This window comes from Anguilla anguilla, chromosome 13, assembly GCF_013347855.1.
Source record: "Anguilla anguilla isolate fAngAng1 chromosome 13, fAngAng1.pri, whole genome shotgun sequence".
Classification (NCBI taxonomy): domain Eukaryota; kingdom Metazoa; phylum Chordata; class Actinopteri; order Anguilliformes; family Anguillidae; genus Anguilla; species Anguilla anguilla.
In genome coordinates this window covers 28,817,362-28,837,135 of record NC_049213.1, presented here as the reverse complement: position 1 = coordinate 28,837,135, position 19,774 = coordinate 28,817,362, and the positions used below count along the sequence as shown (strand labels likewise).

Below are 19,774 nucleotides of genomic sequence, written 5' to 3'. Positions count from 1 at the left end.
TCTCCACCCGCCATCCATAATTCATGACTGACACCCCCGGTCCCCCCCTCCCCGCGCGCGGCTGGCTGGTTTTTTTTTTGCCCGTTGCCTCATGTTTCATCACTCTGGAACACATGCCACCCCGAGCAGTCCACTCCCCCCTGCATGCGCCCCTCATGTTCGCTGTGTGCATGCTGCATGTGCCCCCATCACCTGCTCCCAAGGCTCATTTTCTGTTACAATTTAACCCCCTCTGAAGCAATAAAGAAGTTGTGATTTTGTTAACTTCATAATTGTGTTACATTGTAAGAAAATTCCTGAATGTTTTAATGATGTATTTTGCATATTTGAGAAGCCATCTGGACACAGCTGTCGTTCATGCGGTGGGGACCCGTGTTTCTCTGTGACATGCTGTTCCATCCCTCTCCTGTGCTGTATCATCACTGTCTTCAGTAGGAACTCATTTGTCCTCTCCTCCGTGGACATGCCACAGATTGCATGCTGTCGGGGACGACTCCTCTGTCTCTTTCATGGATCATTACCTTGACAGAAAGAAACCATCATGTGGTGTGAAAGCTCCCACACTGATGTGAAAACTCAGGAGCTGGAAGGAGTCCCCCCGCCCTCCGCACCATTGGTCATTGCCATCCCATCTCTGGAGGGGTCGCCCCGGCAGACCTCTGATCTGGGGGCGTGGTTGCTCTCTGTCTCCCTGTGTCCCATCCAGAGAGAGCCCTGGGAGAGGCGACCGGGCTCCGCCTGTGAGGATGACCAGGACCGCGAGACGCTCTACATGAAGGAGACCCACCTGGGCATCGAGCGCAAGTGCTCCAGCATCACCGTCAGCTCCACCTCCAGCCTGGAGGCCGAGGTGGACTTCACCGTCATCATGGACCTGCACACGGGCATGGAGGAGTTCTCCAGGGGCATGACCGAGCTCGGGGAGAGGGACCGCCTGCCCGAGGTGGGGCGCGACGACTTCGAGGAGACCTCCCGCTTCTACTCCGCCCGACTTATGGCCATGCAGGACAAATCCCCTGTGGAAGACAGGCCCCCCGAAGAGCGTGTGCCCTATGAGGTAGATAGACCCCACCCATTCCCCCTCCCCCTCGGCCTAGGGGACATCCTGCCACTCATCAACAGAACTGCATCAGCATGCTTCGACCCCGCCTCCCCTTCTGCTGGACCAATCAGCTCTCACCTCGCTTTTACTTTATCAATGTACTTTTATTCATTTATTATTTATATTGTATTCATTATATTATTATTTTATTATTTATTTATGCATTTATTTATTCATTTATTTTCTGCCTGTGTTTTCATGCATTTTTTCTTTGTCATCCCTATTTTTATTTTGATCTCTGTGGCCAGCTTCAATTCTGTAAAATGTTTTTTTTTTTTTTTTCAATCAATGTCACTCATCATGGTTTTATGTATTATTTTTTTTCCCTCTGACAATGTTGTGCATGCATATAAACTATACACCCTGAGGCTCCAAGGTTTAAGTGATTAAAGTGTCTGGTTTGTATGTTAATCAAGAAAAAAAAGAAAGCAGTGAATTGAGGGGAATGAGAATAGTGTGGCTCAGATGTTGGGATCCTGCTTTAAGGTTGCTGTCCTGTTTAGGGTGAGGGTTTTTGGGTTTTTGTGCTTCTCATTCATCGTGTGCGTTTGCCCCGTTTGCCCCCAGCCCCCTGTCGCCAAGAAAGAAGCCAGTGCTGTGAGTGCTGCCCAGCAGCTGAAGAAGACCGACTCCAAGACGGAGACGCAACCCAACGGGTCAGAGGTCACCACCACCATCATGGAGCTCTCAGAACAGGTGCTTGATCTCTCACCTGTACCAGGCTCACTAACTGTTCCAGCATGAGGAACGGCTTAAAAAACACACCAAACAGAAATCCTAAACAACTGAAATGAAATTTGGCAGTTTGTGGCAACAGAGTGAAATAATTGGTCATTGATACAAAGGTATCTTTTTTGCTTCGAAATAAGCATAATAACATGTATTTATTTTGCTTGAACCAGACACAAAGAAAACTGAAATACCAATTTGGTAAAAAAGGAACACATTCAGAGCAGTTTTTGTTTCCTCAAACCGAGAGCACTTAATGACTTCACTTACAAGAAAAATTGACGTTTTTTGTGCCGGCATAAAATAATGAAACGGGTGCCAAGTAACAAAATATCGACAGAATTAACAAGGGTGAAAAACAGTCATTTGATTCATCTTAAGAAATCATACACAATGCTTAAGCTTCCCCACAGGTGTCTTATTAAAACTGAATTAAGCCTTCCTGCCCCTTCTGTCGATCTCCATGTAATGATGAAGATAAGCCATGCTAAAGATTTTCAGCAGTTGTCTTATGAAGAAGAGTTTACTTGAAAGTTTCCAAAATCAATGACAGCAGTCACTTGGGGTCTATAGGCAAATGTATTATTAATTCAGATTGCACCGTGAATGAGTCTGTCTCTGTGTGACAGATTCAGAGTGATTTCAACTGTCAGGACCCCCAAGTCCCCTGCACTGATGTCATACAACCAGCAGAGGGCGACCTGGTATGTTTTCTTATATGCTGTGTGATTTTCCCCCCTGATGGGAGAATGGGGTTTCGTGAAACAAAACATGGGGACGGATGCTGTTAGTAATTCACAGTTTTGAACCAGTTATTATTTTTTTCTATGGAGAAATAAATATGTTGATTGTTTAAACAAGTAACTAACTAATTGTTATAGCTCCATCCATAATGGAATTTATGTACCCTCACTCAGTGAGTGCAACTATTTTACAAGCATGAATATGCTGACCATATGATTAATAGTGAGTATTTTATTTATTGTCCACTCATGGGTTGATCACACCATTTCTCAAGGCAGAAATGATTGTCTGCATGGTTGGTTTGCCACAGAGCAGTGCTTTAAGGTTTTAATTCATGTCATATTCACATTGTTACATACAGTAAGTAAGAACAATGGCAAAACAGGTCCATCAGCTAAAAATCTTTTGAAAATCTGCAATAATAGTAAAGAGTTGTTCATATCATGAAGCTGTTGTGGAACAATGTGGTATGTACTGCACCACTGCACTGTAAGCTTTACCTTGTAGCTGCATGTTGAACCCTCCATGAGACCATGCTGCTGCTCCAGGAAACCACACCGCTGCTCTCACTGTGGGGACTGTGCTGCTGGTCTCTGTGTGGAGACCACACCGCTGCTCTCACTGTGGGGACTGTGCTGCTGGTCTCTGTGTGGAGACCACAGCGCTGCTCTCACTGTGGGGACTGTGCTGCTGGTCTCTGTGTGGAGACCACATCGCTGCTCTCACTGTGGGGACTGTGCTGCTGGTCTCTGTGTGGAGACCACACCGCTGCTCTCTCTGTGGGGACTGTGCTGCTGGTTTCTGTGTGGAGACCACACCGCTGCTCTCTCTGTGGGGACTGTGCTGCTGGTCTCTGTGTGGAGACCTCACCGCTGCTCTCACTGTGGGGACTGTGCTGCTGGTCTCTGTGTGGAGACCACACCGCTGCTCTCTCTGTGGGGACTATGCTGCTGGTCTCTGTGTGGAGACCTCACCGCTGCTCTCACTGTGGGGACTGTGCTGCTGGTCTCTGTGTGGAGACCTCACCGCTGCTCTCACTGTGGGGACTGTGCTGCTGGTCTCTGTGTGGAGACCTCACCGCTGCTCTCACTGTGGGGACTGTGCTGCTGGTCTCTGTGTGGAGACAGCACTGCTGCTCTGTGTGCGGAGACAGAGATACTACACTCTCTGAGAGGACCAGGCTAATGTTCTGTGCTTTGAGACTGCACTACTGCACTCCCCGTGGGCGCCACACTAATGCACTGTGAATTGGGATGATGCTGCTTGTCTCTGTGTGGAGTCCATGCTTGTGCCGTCTGGTGGTGGTGGTGTGTGGCCCCAGGGGTGAGATGATCTCTTTCTGTGTTTCAGAGCCCACGTGTGAGCAGTGGGAAGGAGGCCCATCCCCCCAGTTCTGAAAGTGGCTCGCCGGTGAGGGAATTTCTTAAACTTTCACACTCAAAGGAGGTTTCAGCACTACAGTCAGAGTGAAGAAATGCCCAAGGCTTACCTCTAATTTTGTATGATAAACACATCTGCTAGTTATTTTCATAGTTTTCTGCTTTTAGTTTTTATGACGTTCATCCTTTTGTTCCTATTAATGGAAATTAATCTTTAATCTTTGCTAGAAGGCTGACATGAATTACCCTGTTTGATGTTTATCCCTTAAAAAATTGTTCTTGTTCTTGTGTACCAAAATAATTCTGGGTCAAAGATGTAATGAGTGGCTGGAGAAGCAATGGATTTGAGGCTCCCGAAAACTCTAGTTAACACTAAGTCCATACATCTCAACAGGTCATCAGTACCACACACACACACACACACACACAAATACACACACACACTCACTCTGCCTTTTCACGTGTGAATTTAACATATAATTATTATATATACATGTCCAAAGAAAATATCACAAGTGACTTGGACATTTTAGAATGTGATTGGCTTTTTTGTAGATGTGAATGAAAATTTCCACATGCAAAAACAAAACGTGTGACATGAAATCATGTGAAATTCCACATTTTCACATGACTGACTTTTTCAAACGTGAACTACAGTTTTCACATGTGAAACCAAAACATGTAACTTTAAATAGCATACAGTAGGTTACCTTTTCGCACTCTAGTCGTATGTGTGGGATTCTTTTTATAGTCCCATGTTGGGTGTTCACATGTGGTCTTTGATCACATGATTTTTTCATAAGGGTAGTCCCACCCATCTGCTAGAAGACTGTGATGAGATGTGTGGAAATATTATATTATGAATAGCTGCCATTTGTAAACTCAAGAGGGCCAGGTAGGTTGCATGTTTGTGTGTGTCCATTTGTGTCACATGGGTGGTGTAAGTGTGTGGCCAGCTGGATTGGGTCAGTTGTAGGAGCAGCAGTGTAAGAGAGTAGGTTGTTGTTTTGCATGCATACTTGTTGCTTGTGTACTGCTGATGGACAGCAGTGTGTGTGCAGTTAATGAATTTTGTGTTGTGAAGAAAATTTGTCTGTATTAAGATCAGTTGTGTGCATGTATGTGTGTGCATGTGTGTGTGTGTGTGTGTGTGTGTGTATGTGTGTGTGTGTGTGTGCATGTGCGTGTGTGTGTGTGTGTGTGTGTGTGTGTGTGTGTGTGTGTGTGTGTGCGTGCGTGTGTGTGTGTGTGTGTATGTGTGTGTGTGTGTGCGTGTGTGTGTATGTGTGTGTGTGTGTATGTGCGTGCGTGTGTGTGTGTGTATGTGTGTGTGTGTGTTTGCGTGTGTGTGTGTGTGTGTGTGTGTGTGTGTGCGTGTGTGTGTATGTGTGCGTGTGTGTGTTCGTGCTGTAGCAGCTGCGCGGTTAATCATTTGACTCACCCGGCCTAATGGCTTCTCTGCAGGGAAAGATGAGCGCTCTGGGGAGGGAGGCTGCGGTGTCCCCGCTGACTGTCACCACGGAAAACGTTACCTCAGCAACCACAACGCATGTTACCAAGGTAACTGTCTCCTCCGTTTCTGTCTGAAGCCGCTGGGGGCTCCGGGGCTGGGTGACTTGTCATTATTTTCTGAGCTGATAAGGCCCCTGGATTTATTGGCAAAAGACAAAGTGATTCCTTTGGCTGCAGTTAGACCCCATGCTTTGAAATGCCTGCCTCTGCTTGGCCTAATAGACTGGGGCGCTGTGCCTGTGTGGGTTCCCTGTGTGGGGCTGGTGCAGTGTCTCTGCTGTGGCAAAGTGAAGCCGTGCTGTTACCGTGCTGCCAGTGGGCCCTGCTCTGATGGGGCTGTCTTTTGTGTTGGCTTGTCACAGACAGTGAAAGGAGGGTACTCGGAGACAAGGATTGAGAAGAGGATCATCATCACGGGGGATGACGACGTGGACCAGGACCAGGTTAGACGCTCCTGAATCCCGCTTACGGTGTATCAGGAGGGGAGGGAAATTTGTGTTTCACATCCTTCAGCAGAAATCAGCTGAAAAAGCAGGTCGGCATCGAATGAATCAAAGGAAAACAAAGGAATTAAAGATGGCGGAATTAGGATAAACCTTGAAAATTCTAATTGGTTTGTTCAAATCTATAATGGGCACAGTGGTCATTTTTGTAATACAAAAGGGCAGGCACACACCCAGACAAGTGTTATCGATGAAGGCTAAGGAGATCCAATTTTCAGAAATGTCTGCTTTTCCCTCAGGCTCTCGCCATGGCAATACAGGAGGCCAAGCAACAGCACCCTGACATGCTGGTTACTAAGGCAGTGGTTGTCAGGGAAACAGAATCTTCCTCTGAAGAGAAATACAGGAAATCTGAGGTAAGGGAGAGAGTGAGTGAGTTCCATGTCTCGCTATGGACAGTAGAGGGCAGTAGATGAATATGGAAGAGTGCAGTTTAAATAGGAAACTTCATATCAAAATAAAATTGGTGAATATATTGATAAAGAGCAATAACATATAATTCCATGCACTCTGAAAGTCACAAAATAATAATAATAATAATAATAATAATAATAATATTTAAAAACTCAGATCTCTGCAATATAAACCATTGGACTGTTTCTATTATTTCTAATTCATTGTATTTATGTGACTTTCTATGTGCTACACATTACCCATGAAAATATGCATTGAGATTTACCATCATGTAAACCTGTATGATGCTAAAAGCGGTCAGGGTAAAACTGGGGGACACATAATATATCATATGCGGTAATATCATGGATGCATGGAAATTAATTATTTAATCATGAGTTCCAAGATATTAGAATGTACTGGACAACCCAGTGTTAATTCATTTACTTAGCCCAAGGGCTGGATTAAATTAAAACTTCCCCTTTACTGATCACTAATTATAAGCTTCATAGTAGCCATAATGTTGTTGGTTTGATGCAATTTATCATGGCAAATTCTGTAAAGGTTTCTTCCTCATGAAAAGTCATGCACGTGTGTGTGTGTGCGTGTGTGTGTGTGTGCATGCATGTGTGTGTGCGTGCATGTGCGTGCGTGTGTGCATGTGTGTGTGTATGTGCATGTGCGCGCGCGCGTGTGTGTGTATGCGTGTGTGTGTGTGTGCATATGCGTGTGTGTGTGTGTATGTGTGTGCGCACGTGTGTGTGCGTGCGCATGTGTTTATTTCTCTATTGCAGTCCTGATCTCTCTTGCCTCTGCCCCCAAGACGGTCCCTGGGAATGGGGACAGGGGAAGAGCCTGGCCTGCAACTGCCTGACCACTGCCGCCGGTCCCCCAACACCACCCACACACTCATCCCAAAATCCACCCCCACCAGCCCACCCCCACCCTCTGCTGCTCATACAACAGGACCACCAGGCCTACATCTGTCTCTCACACACCAAACACACTTCCTCTCCTGCCCTTCCCTCTAAAACTGACTGTGAGAGGGCGTTAACCCCCCCCCCCCATTCCCGTACCCCACCTCCATTCTCTCCAGCATGTCCTACCCTTGTCCAGAGGACACAGACCTGTCACAGACATGTCCTACCCTTGTCCTGCTGAGACAGAAGTCACAAATGTTTTTGGTTCCACCTGACCCCAGCCCCCCCCCCCCCCCCCCCTAAAATAACTCACCTGTATGTATTTTACGTAGATGTGGTGAATGGCATTCTGTTTAATTGCACTATGTTTAGTATTGAGGTTACCCCTAGATTGGGATGGCTCTGGGTTCAAAGACCCACAATGCTCTTCTTGTACGACTCCTAATAGATCAGTGCAGCCAAGTGTCCCATGTCAAAGAGTGGCCACTCTTCTTCATCAGCCTTGCACAGTTAAACTGGATGACATCATCCTGATGTGATTCATTGGTTGGATCCCTGAGATATATAATTGGTCCAGATGCCACTCAAACCAGTTTTATTTTTATTTTTAAGAATCCAGACCATTGCATGGCATATGTTTCAGAATTCCTTAGCCCTCAAAATAAATTTACAGTGGTGGTTTCCCCCATCTGCTCAGCCCTTGCTGACTACACAGATGAAGTGTGAGATTTCATTGGGGGAGGGGAGGGGAGGGGGTGGAGTTTGGGATCTGCAGCGATGGCCAGCCCTTACTGCTTGCTGTTGCCGGCGGGACACAGGATCCACAGCAGTCTTATTAGCTTTTTAAACATTTTTAATAATAGAAGATCAGACTTATGTCCAGTGTTTTTGCTTGTTCATGAAAATAAACATATGTATCGATTTAGATTCGCAAACGTGCATGCATGTGTGATAGCAAATCTAAAATAGTGGAGAGGACGAAACTGAAACTAAACGCGGCACGTCCTAGAAATCCACGAGGTGCGCTTGGAGGACGCGCCCCTGCCTGCAAGGCTGCGTTGGAAGGCTGAACTCTGTGTCAAACGGAGCAGAGGGGACAGTGTCAGAGGGAGAAACGCCATGCATGGAAGAGGAAATGGACGGCACTTACGATGAAGCAGCCATGGAGCTGAACCCCTTCAGCAGCTCCGACTGCACACTGCGCTCTCTGGCTCATCAGCTAATGAAAACATTGACGTGGTTTTACTACCTTCACATTACAGGCTTTATTCCAAAAAGAAAAGCAAAAAAAAAAAGAAACTAAAAACAGATCTGGGTTCCTCTTTCTAAGTCCCCCCGCCCACCACTCCTCCAAGCCCACAAGTGGCAACTTGTCATATTTTTTCCCAGAATCAACCCTTTCACCCTTTTGCTGCCATGTTCAATCAATACCGTAGTCATGTAGTGATTGGTACAATTGGATCACTAAAGCAAATGGTTCTTCTATAAGCGTTTTATTCATTTATTTTGAAATGTGATATGATTTTATCTTATTTTTTTTTTCTATTTGAATTTTCTTCCAGATATTTTTAAGTTATGGTGTATGAATTTGACAGTTGTATTTATAAGAATGGTGAATGTGAGATGTGAGGTTCTCCCTCCCTGAATGAGAGTGCTGCCTGTTTTCTGGTTCCCTTTTCAGACAAAGCCTGGGCTGACTGAACGGGGGCCTGAGTCCTGCCCTCGCCTGTGGGGTAACGTGGGTGACACCGAGGGCTAGTGTGCGACGTGTAGTAACCCAGCCAGGCTTCATGTGTGAGCTCACTGGCCTTTCCTGGAGAGAGTTCTCCACTCAGATACCTATACGCATGAATCACAGTGCTTTAGCAAAAAAAAAACAAAATAGGAAAGCTACATGCACTTTAAGCAGACTAGTATCAAATGTGTGAAGCGACAACAAACTGGCCCTGCTGTACATGCAGATTCATACTTTAATGTGTGTAAGCAAAGCATTGGATCAGTAGTTCGGAGGGGCAGGGTACCTTCTGTGAGGTAAATGCAAAATTGCAGACCACATTGTCCTTGTGCCGACCTCACAGTTGTTGTCATGATCTGCGAACTTAGTTCTGCTTAAAATGACAGCTAAGAGAGACAGAGACAGTTCTGGTGAAGCTGAGGTTGGTCAGTACAGGGTATGCGGTCCACACCTGCTCTACACAGGCGTCCACGGCTTTGTCTGCTCTTCCTCCTCTCTCCCTCTGAAAAAGGGTATGGGAAGACCCTCTGCACTCGTCTTAACTGCTGTTGAGTTGTATCTGTGAAACACCCTAAATCTGACTGTATTGATTCCTTTCTATGTTTTAAAGTCGGACGACACTGGAGTCCTTTGTTACTGTCAAAAGGTACTTTGTTTGCAGTGAGTATAGTGTTGCCGTCAGCAATGATACTCCACAGAACTCTCCAGCTCTCCCTGTGTTCCTTTCACATTCTTCAGAAACATTTTTGGTATGGTAGGTGAAAAAAAAAATAGGGAGGGCCCTATTTTGCATCCAAGTGTAAATGTATTTACTTGTAACTAAATTTAAATGGTAACTAAGTACTAGTACAGTAAGTGAGTTGGGTACAAACAGTGGGTGGGAAAGGGGTTCTCATCTTTCATATCTACAGTCAGTGCAAAGGCTCCAAATGTATCGTAAGGACTGTTACAGCACTATGTCATGGTGCTGTCAAATTAATAATGGGTGCCTTACCGCCTGAGTCACTGTCATTTTGTGAAACAAGCATTTGGAGGTTTTCCAGTGGCTTCTTATTTACAGGCCAAGTGCCTTGTATTTATTGGCAGTTGAGGCCTGCTGAGTCCAAGTAGCTGTTGACGTGTTGCAAGGGCTCTGCTGAGTGGACGCAACAAGCTCACAGGAGCAGGAAAAATACAGCCTTGGGTTTGAGCTCCGCCCATATAGGAAGGCAAGTACCCCAACCACATCCAGTGACACAGGAGAGATTGTGGCTTGAGTGGAAAGGGTATCATTGCTGACAGTTACAGAGGTCCTATGTGGCCAGATTTGTGATGCGTTAGGTCCATTTTTAGCGCCAACAAAAGATTTGTGAGGGCAGTTTAACGGAAAGCAATGCACCGGATGAAAAAGAATCCCAACATGACACCTACTGCTCTGTGCACGGCTAGTAGAAACACTGACCTCCCCTACATTTCCTTCGTTCTCCTTGCCGTTTCATGCCTCACTTTTGCTCTACATTGCCCCCTAGTGCTTGGTGGTGTGTGTTTGCTGTATTTGCATTCAGTCTAAGTGGAATAAATAAAAACATACATACATTAATGGATTTGGTTGGCCTTTGTGTCTTTTTATAATTTGGCTTGCATTTGAAATAGCCGTATGTGGTACAAATTTAAAAGTCAACATTGTCAGCACAGAATATAAACAAAGCTACACTCAACCTAAGGATTGAGCTCAAAATCAGTAAGCATTTGGTAACCAATTATTAATGATGTGGCAAAGTGCCAGAAAAAAGTAATTGCAGAAAAATGTGATATTTAGTTCATTTAATGTAACAATGTAATTGACTATTTGTCCTTTACTACCATCATGTGGTGTATCATGAAATAGCAAGCAGCACATACTGTTGATAAACAATAAACAGTTAAACTATAAACCATAAAAGCCCATAATTGATTGAGAGGACTATGAAGCACAAGAAGGGTAGAAAAAGAATAATTCAAAAGTAAAAAAACAATAATAATTAAATTAATTAGTTTAGAAACTCAACCATACTGTCCCTAATTATGTCTCCTGTCTAATGGAAATTCAAACTATACATATAGTGATGCAAAGGAATTTGCCATTAAGTATTCAGTACTTTAATATTGATTTAGTATGTTTCTTAAATGTTCAGCTAATCACATTAAAAGTACAACTAGTACCATGTGCGAATGCAATACAAAGGAAACATAAGGGTGCACCTATTAACATTTCATTTTTTATATTCATTCTTACAATTGCAAGTAATATATGGAATGGACTTCATATGACACTATAAACAGGCAAGTCACAGAGTTCAGAGGACATACATACAGAGAGAATACTTTACACATGTTAGAATGAATATCAGGATCCTGCACCACATTGCAGTGATCACATGACCAAAAGACTGGTTAATCTGATGCGACAATGTACCTGTCACAAAGGTTCATTCTGAGATACCTGACAGGCACGTCTGCTACACTGTTATGAAACAAATTAAAAATGAAAATCAGCTTTCAGACCACAGAAGGATTCAGTTTCGAAGATCTGGTATGTCACATCATAGCATATTTGGTGTCCAGAGACAGGGATGACTGCTAGAATGAAAATGGAGGTCATGCATTGCAAAGCTTTGCTTTATCGCCACCTACTGGATTTATCTTTGTCTTCTTTTAAAAAGGCAGCACCCTTGAAGAATGCGATTGTGTTCTTTAATCAATTTCAGGAGGTTATCTGGACATCAAGAGAGGTATTCTTGCTCTTGTGTGTGAGCACACTTTGTATAACATGTCCCAAAATGATTCCTTGCCGTTTATTTTATTTTCGTCGCAAAGCAGTCATTAAAATACTTGATTTTTGAGAACTCATATTGGCCTATATAGTCCCTAACCGTTTTGAGTCTCCGGGTTCTCCAAATTTTTAAAATGTAATTATGGCCATGACAGGACCAACACAGTCCCTTTGATAACATTTCACATCAGCATGATTTCACACTATTAAGAAGTACTTGGGGAGTCTTGCCTGCTCCCTGAAATCTCATTTCAATTCATGCTCAGCACCGAAATGCCTAATGAATATTGATTACATGAAGGAAAATTTAGCATTTCACTCCTGCTTTTGATTTATAGCAATAATCATTATTTATCTTAAGGAAAGTGAAATAAACAGCAGAAGGCAAGAGAAATGGAAGAGAAAAAGAAGATTATGGTGGATTAGTCTTAAAACACAATTAGAGTCATTCATACTATGAGATTATGTATGTGAATGAATCCAATTGAGTTTATGTATTGTTGATAGAAAAACCAAAAGATTGACTCGTTTCATTTCAATAAGTGTAGCACACAGGATTATAAATTAATAAAATTTATTCATTAATGTAGTATAAACAAACAACAACAGCAAAGATTAAATCATGACTGAACATTGAGGAAACTGGTCAATCTCAAAGAAAAGACTTCAGAGGAGAGCACCAGGTTCAGATTGAAACACAATTGTATATATGGTATGATTTTGGTCTGGCTAAGTACACATACACAACCCAGAAACCCCTGCATCTTCACTGTCCCTTCACTGGCATGGAAACACGTTGTCACTAGCCATTCAGTCAGGAAGCAAATGGCCAGACCAAGACCGTCATGCGGAAACAACATTTAGCTACAGTGTGAAACATTTACCAAATGTTTGTTTGTATAACAAAAAATCAAGTAAATCAACAGATCTTCGTAAAGTTTTCTTTTTAATATAAAGTATCTGAGGAATACAAAAAAAAGTATTCTATGCATTTTTCAAAGTCTGGTTTTAAACAGACCAAGTAACCCAAGTGTCCCTTTAAGTACTACTCACTACTGTACCCACATTTCACTGGATTACACGCTACATACAGTACTGAACTGTACCAGTCTCACATGGCATTAGAACACTACAGTAAAGAAAGAGAATATGAGCAGCATTCAATATTTTTTTTTTTGTTAAACAGCAGTCAGCAAACCCATTCAAATATTCCAGACCGCGAGTATTGCCAGTTCCCATGCTAAACAGCAAATAACATTTCGAACGCTTCTGTACATGTGGTGTTTGTAAAGTACGTAGGATAATTGCCTAGATCCCAATACATCTTCATTAATGCTGTGTGCGTATTCACATATTCACACTCCCTCTAAACCCGTTGAGTACTGTTGATGTGTGGAACTAATAGTAGTATACATATATTTGATAAGTTAATGATAAGTTAAGGCTCTTTAAGGACCTGAGGATTTCAAACACATACAGCAATGAGGCACACACTAGGCAAAGCATAGCTCTAGATATATGTCACTAACAGTACAGATAAGAAGTCTTGATTGGCCGTACGGCACTTCACTCACAAGTACAATCAAGTTGCCGCTGTGGCGCTCTGATCTGGAAGCTTCCAGAAGACGTACTGGAATGGCAAACCAGTGCCGGGAAAGAGAGAGACAGTGCAGAGAGTGACAAGGAGAGACGGTCGTCGCCTTTTAAAATGGAAGATACTGTACCACTTATCTCACAAAAAAGTTTGAGAAAAAGCAAGAGACGTTTCCCTTTTCACTTATTCTGATGAGAACGGCTGCAGTGCATCACGTTACGATGAGGAGGGACGTAAGCTTCGATGCCCGAAATGAAGGCAATTATGCCACAAACAGTAGATACGCGCAGTCGTGAGGATGTCACACAATTCACACTTCAGTCTAAAAATAGCTCGCAGGCCTCCTGCGTGAGACTGTGTTAGATAGCTGAAGGGTACAAGTTAGGTCAGGTACCTTAACTGAACTTTTTTACATTTTGACTTCAACTACCATAAGGAAGGCTATAAATATGGTAATTTCACCATCAAATGTCTTTAGCTTTACATGTTGAAATGGCTGTTTGAAATAAACGCAATGACCTGCATTTTTCATTCTAAAGAAATGCTTCATCAGATTTTGTCATGCATTTAAATCTTGCACCCTCACCATACTGGAATGGAACGGACCACACAATCCATCGGTAGTTTTAAAGAAATCTATAAAAAGCTAGATATGTCATACAAAATATGCATACAAGAACTTTTTTTCTTCTTTTTTTATGAAAGCTGCTTTGGTAACAACATATTCAAGACTTCAGAGGATTTCCTGCGTCTGCAAGAACGATTTGAAGAGGGTGCCATTTGCTTCCTTCTTATCTGAAAGGATATTTTCAGGCTTGTCCTCAATGTTCTAAAGTCTAAACTAATGGATCTATTCATACCAGCGAGGTTGGTTGATAGTGTGTACCTCTCTTCTGAGTCTCTGTGATGTCTTCTCCTCATGGAAAGTAAAGTTCTCAGGGTACTTTTTGTCATAAAGATGTCCGTGCTGTGAATGACAGTGCTATTGTACTGAGGGCAGAGATGGTGGACACCTTGGAAGCTGAACCAATGGCATTTGGACCTGAAAAAACAACCAGTGAGACTGAGAAATGTTTTCAAAAGGATGATAAAAATAACCCAAATCCATTTTATACACGTGAATAATTTTGATAGAAAATGAAATGCTTCTACAAGACTGTGAAATCTGTTCATTTGTGCCAACCATTTTGTGAGAAAACCAAGAATGCCAATCAAAATCATGCAGTGTAACAATGAAAATTGAGCACACATTTCAAGGAATGATGAAACTCTTGCGAGTTATTTACATTATTCACAAGCTTAAATTAGTGCTCGTCACAATGAGTTTGGCTTACAAAAAACAAAAAATAAATCTACAAATATTATGATATGCCAGTTGACGCTTGCCTAATCCTCAGGGCTGTACCACATGCGGAGGGGAAATGATGCTACTGACCTGCTATTCTGGGGATGGTGATCTGTCTGCTGCTGCTCCCCTCCCCTCCCTCCCCAAATGGTCTGATCTGAATGATGTACTCCTCGTCGATAGGCAGAGAGAGCTCCACGGAGGTGGTGTTTGTCTCCATCACGCTGGGGCGGCTGTGCCTGTTGCGCTTGTAGAGCACCTGGGGAGACGGGAGACAGGCCGTGGTTAAAGCCCTGACAGGTGACCGTTGGAGATGAGAGTTCAGACGCGAGCTCTCGCTGGTCTCACTTACTTTGTATCCGGTGACCTCTGACTCATTGTCCAGGGCTTTGACGTGCTCCCAGTTCAGGATGATCTTAGAGTTCAGTGTGTTCCACACCACTTTATTGGGTGGCTGGCTTGGAGCTGGAACATAAATCATAGGTAAAGAAGTGCAAAAAAAAACAATGAATAAACTATTACAACACCATTGCTAAGGGCTTAATAGCATTGGCTTCATATTGTTGGCAGATAATATGGAGTCAAAACCTTGATTACTGCAACTCTCTCCTTGCAAGCCTGCCAGCTTGTGCCATACAGCCATTACAGATGATTCAGAATGCCGCTGCCTGACTCATCTACAACCTTCCCAAATTCTCCCAAGTCACTCCTCTGCTGCAATCACTCCACTGGCTACCGGTCGCTGCCAGGATCCGGTTCAAAGCCCTGACCCTTGCCTACACTGCAGCCAACAGGACAGCCCCCATCTACTTGCAGGACATGATTAGATCCTATTTGCCTGCTCGACCACTCCGCTCTGCGGCAGCAGGGTGCCTTGTAACCCCACCCACCCGACCAAAGGGATCACAGAGCTTCTCCACCCTAGCTCCCCATTGGTGGAACGAACTCCCCATCCCTCTCCGAACCTCCCCCTCACTACCCATCTTCCGCCGTGGCCTGAAGACTCATCTCTTCAGACTATACCTAGACTAACCACCACCACGCTGTATATTTCACTCTAAATCCCCCCCCCCCTTTTTTTTCATGACACTTGTTACATGTTGCCCCATCCCAGCACTTTTTGGTAATTTGTATTTGTCCTAATACTGTAGCTTATTCTTCTGCCTAGTTGGCTTTGCAGAGGTTAGGTTTGAATAGTGTTCACTGTGTGAACTAAATTATTCTTGGCTAGAAATAGCTGTACAAAATAAGTATTGTATCTTACTGAACCTGTGTTTAGTAGTTGTCTATGACCATGAAATTCACTTTTTGTACGTCGCTTTGGATAAAAGTGTCTGCCAAATAAATGTAATGTAATGCAATAACATTGACCTGGACTCAATAAACATTTGGCTTTAACTTTGACATAAAAATAAAGCAAGTTCTCATTTTTGCAGCAGTCATCAGCAATTACCAAAACAGACACTCAAAACTGCATTTATGTTTAGGCTATTTTTACGTTAAGGCCAACGTTAAATGAATCCAATCCAAAGTTGAGGACAGATGTTACTGAATCCCGGCCAATGACACAACCTGCATGGCGCAGCTACACGCGGTGACTCCAGCATGCTGGCAGTAAGCTTTAAAAAATGCTCACGGGGTTTTTTGGTGGTGACGTTGACGGTGGCACTGGCCGGCCCCGTCCCCGCGGTGTTGTAGGCCCTGATCTGGATGTAATACATGCTGTTTCCCCTCAGACCCCGGATTATGGCTGACGTCTTGTTCCCCACGGTCCTCAGCACGCTTGCCGTCTCCTCTTTCTCCTTCTTCTCCCAGTACCTCAGCTAACACAGCACATAGGACAGCAGCCAACACACATCCGTTGAAAAGCCAGTTCATACGTCTAGATGCAGTGACTACTGAGGGTGCAACAGCGGTCTCAGCTGTGGTCAGTGGCTTTCCGCAAAGGCTTTGCCACTTTGGGATTGCATGGGTTTATGCAAAAGCAGTTGAAAAAAAAAAACAACAACATGGAAATAAATCATAGGGTATAAATTGGCAATTCAATCAAAAATACAAAGGAACAAAGTCCCAAATTGTACTGCTGTCTGACAAAATACTCCTTTGTCTAAATAATTGCATTGATCAAAACAGTTAAGCCCAAATATAGTTTTTCTATTCATATTCACTAGCTTTTAATTTATCTGATAAAAATGTTGTTTCATATGAACAAAGTATTCATTGCGGCCTGTGGATAAGTACGACAAAACAGCATCTTAGTTCAAATATTGAATTTCAATAGTCAATTAAATAATAATGAACAGACTGAGCAGAGTCACAGTGCATTTAGGGTACTGTGTGGATTGAGCACACCATAGTCCTTCCCTAGTGCATTACGTCACTGGCTTTTCTGGTACAAAAGCAGGACGGGTGCACTTAAGCTAATTAAACAGGGCCAATTTGGATGATTACTGTACAAACACAACAGCCATTAAAATGTATTTTGCGTAAGGCAAATAAACCGCGAAGGTTGATCAATAATAGAATGGATCAAGATGAGAGGAGTTCTAAAATAGTCAACCAGGCAACCTAATCAGAATGAAGGTTTATGGAATCATAGCAGAAAAAAATTGTATATGGCTGTATCCACCAACAGCACAAGCATACTAACACAGACACACACACACTGTTCAGTCTTGCAACCAGGAGCAAACAACGGAGCACATGTGTGCACAGACACACATATAGACCCACTTACACAAACACACACACACACACACACACGCACACGAACACACGTAAACACTGAACATATCCTTTTTTTGCTTCCTCTTACCTCATATCCCAGAATCCTTCTCTTGCTGGTGTTCCAGGGCAGAGCTCTCCAGGACACCTCGATCTCGGATGCTGACAGGCTTTTGGCTCTGATCCTGGTAGGAGCTCGCCCGGGCTCTGAGATGAATGCAAAATGATGTTAAACAACTCGGCACACTCAACCAACCCTCTAAGTGAGTCTGCCTCCGTCTCCCCAGATATGGAGGAACAACCAGGAGGGGAACAACAGGAAGCTAGGAGCAGACTGTGATGATGTATAAATCCATGTGCTGATGAAATCTAAGGCTCCCTGAAGACTTGCTGCTACACATGTCCTGCACACCACAGTGCTGAGTGGTGATCCAGTACCTGACATAGAGTCAATGCTATGACCCGATGATGTTATGACTTCACAAAACACATTGTAATTGTTGGAAAAATTATTAATCTGTGTGGATTTATAATGTTACCTTCCTCTGCTGAGTAGATGGTGGTTATGGGACCAAAAGGCCCCTCCCCTCTGTTGTTGTACACTCCCACTTTCACTTGGAATGGGGAAAATGGAGGGGTGCTCTCGTTCTTGAAGACGTATCTAGAAGCCTCCGCTGAAGGCACTGCTGCCTGCATCCACCCGGTGCTGCCCTGCGGTCGGAAGGCCACAACGTAGCCAAACCCTCCCCCGTTCTGCAGCTCCTCTGGAACAGGCTGGAGCACATCACGCATACGCACACACACACATACACACATGTATGCACACACACACACACACACACACACACACACAATATACAAAAAATGATGTCATGTTGAGCATCACATCGCGTCCCACTGCTAAAACTTCAAGCGCATCTCTTTCACAAACACGCGTGCACGTACACATGCAAATTCAAGTGCAAGTGCACAGAGAACTCACAAAATAATAGTTATGTTCATACATAATGTATGAACGTACATACAGTACATACCTATGCAAATAAGAACTTTGTGACAGTGAGTTTTCTAATGTAAAGGGAATATTTGTACAAAAAAAAGATACAATAGTATTTTTTGTAAAAAATTATGTTCCATATGAGGGAGGAAGGGGGGGTGGGCGTAGAGTAATGACAGTGTTTCAAAAATTGCTTGTAACTTTGGAATGATTATTCTGTCTAATTAGCTTATTAAAACCTCAAAGGCATTTTCCTCTTCCCCTGGGTGATAGTACCAGTTTTTGCTTCTCTGTTTTTGAAATGAGGCCCTACATATTAAGGTGGCCTGTTGTTATTAATCCCTTTAAAGGAAATAATGGGTCATGTCCCTTATTGGCGGGGTTGTTTGTACGGTGTCTGCTTACCTCCCAAGTGATGACTAATTCTGAGCGGCTGCCACCACCTCCACTCACATTGGCAGGGGTGACCTTTGGAACTGGGAGACGGAAAGACATTTTTTATCCCTCTCAGCTTTCCAACAGTTTCTTTTAATCCCACTTCCCCTCTCTCTCACAATTACAAAATCTGTCATTTGGTGAATTGAAAGTGAACCTGCAGACAGAGAGACGGTAGAATTCTCAACCCACTGACAAATGCATATTCAATGATTTCCAAGGGCTGTGATGACATAATTCTGTAAAATCACTGCATTCATCAGAATAATCTGGTATTGTGCATTCATAGGATTCAGGAGTTTCCTGCAACTGCAGTGCTCATGTGGGCAAATGGCTGGGTTGTGGTTCAACTTTTTTATTCAACACTGCTGCTGAGTTGTTAACGTATGTTAATCACAGGATTTGAAAGGGAAAACTCAAACTATTTAAGCCATAGCAGAATTTGTTTAAGATACAAATGAAATGTCAACCCATGGCTAGGGCACTTAAAAAGCGATTGAATTCCAATACATTCTATAACATTTGGTGATATTTGTGTTGGAGACTGAACAGAGCAAACCCTCATATAGGGATACTGTAAATACACCATGAGCATGTGCAGTAAATAAGGACCCAAAAACTTGAGTGCTCGTGTGAGTGCTCGTGTAAGAGCACATTTAAATGCACTGCCGGTTTCACATGCACATACGTGTCTCCTTTGTCCTGGCTTGCTTGGAGGGTTTGCTTGGTTCTCCGGTCCCAACTGCATTACTTGCCAAGACTCGGAAGTTGTATTCCACCCATGGGCTGAGGTCGACCACTGTAGCTGTCAGACGCCGACCCCCCACCACCTCGGGCACTGCCAGCAAGCACAGACACAAACACTGAACTT

General features: G+C 43.6%; 2 protein-coding genes across 19 annotated transcripts in view; one reads left to right on the top strand and one right to left on the bottom strand.

Annotated features, from left to right (window-relative positions):
• LOC118211066 (band 4.1-like protein 1) overlaps window positions 1–10,600 on the top strand; it is a 73,679-nt gene extending 63,079 nt beyond the window's left edge. For 12 of the 15 annotated variants that reach the window (XM_035387829.1, XM_035387836.1, XM_035387835.1 and 9 more), the window contains 8 exons: window positions 707–1,057; window positions 1,670–1,798; window positions 2,461–2,535; window positions 3,926–3,985; window positions 5,419–5,514; window positions 5,829–5,909; window positions 6,209–6,325; window positions 7,157–10,600. In XM_035387829.1, the coding sequence (XP_035243720.1) occupies window positions 707–1,057; window positions 1,670–1,798; window positions 2,461–2,535; window positions 3,926–3,985; window positions 5,419–5,514; window positions 5,829–5,909; window positions 6,209–6,325; window positions 7,157–7,162 (915 nt within the window). In that variant the 3' untranslated portion in view covers window positions 7,163–10,600. The remainder of the gene's footprint in view (window positions 1–706; window positions 1,058–1,669; window positions 1,799–2,460; window positions 2,536–3,925; window positions 3,986–5,418; window positions 5,515–5,828; window positions 5,910–6,208; window positions 6,326–7,156) is intronic. The other 3 variants (XM_035387842.1, XM_035387843.1, XM_035387830.1) reach the window with 2 other exon arrangements.
• Window positions 10,601–12,365: 1,765 nt separating this feature from the next.
• Window positions 12,366–19,774, bottom strand: part of cntn4 (contactin 4) — a 147,188-nt gene continuing 139,779 nt past the window's right edge. For all 4 annotated transcript variants that reach the window (XM_035389277.1, XM_035389276.1, XM_035389278.1 and 1 more), the window contains exons 16-23: window positions 19,592–19,741; window positions 18,874–18,944; window positions 18,011–18,245; window positions 17,563–17,678; window positions 16,384–16,570; window positions 15,100–15,212; window positions 14,838–15,006; window positions 12,366–14,444 (exon numbers count right to left, since the gene is read on the bottom strand). In XM_035389277.1, the coding sequence (XP_035245168.1) occupies window positions 14,353–14,444; window positions 14,838–15,006; window positions 15,100–15,212; window positions 16,384–16,570; window positions 17,563–17,678; window positions 18,011–18,245; window positions 18,874–18,944; window positions 19,592–19,741 (1,133 nt within the window). In that variant the 3' untranslated portion in view covers window positions 12,366–14,352. The remainder of the gene's footprint in view (window positions 14,445–14,837; window positions 15,007–15,099; window positions 15,213–16,383; window positions 16,571–17,562; window positions 17,679–18,010; window positions 18,246–18,873; window positions 18,945–19,591; window positions 19,742–19,774) is intronic.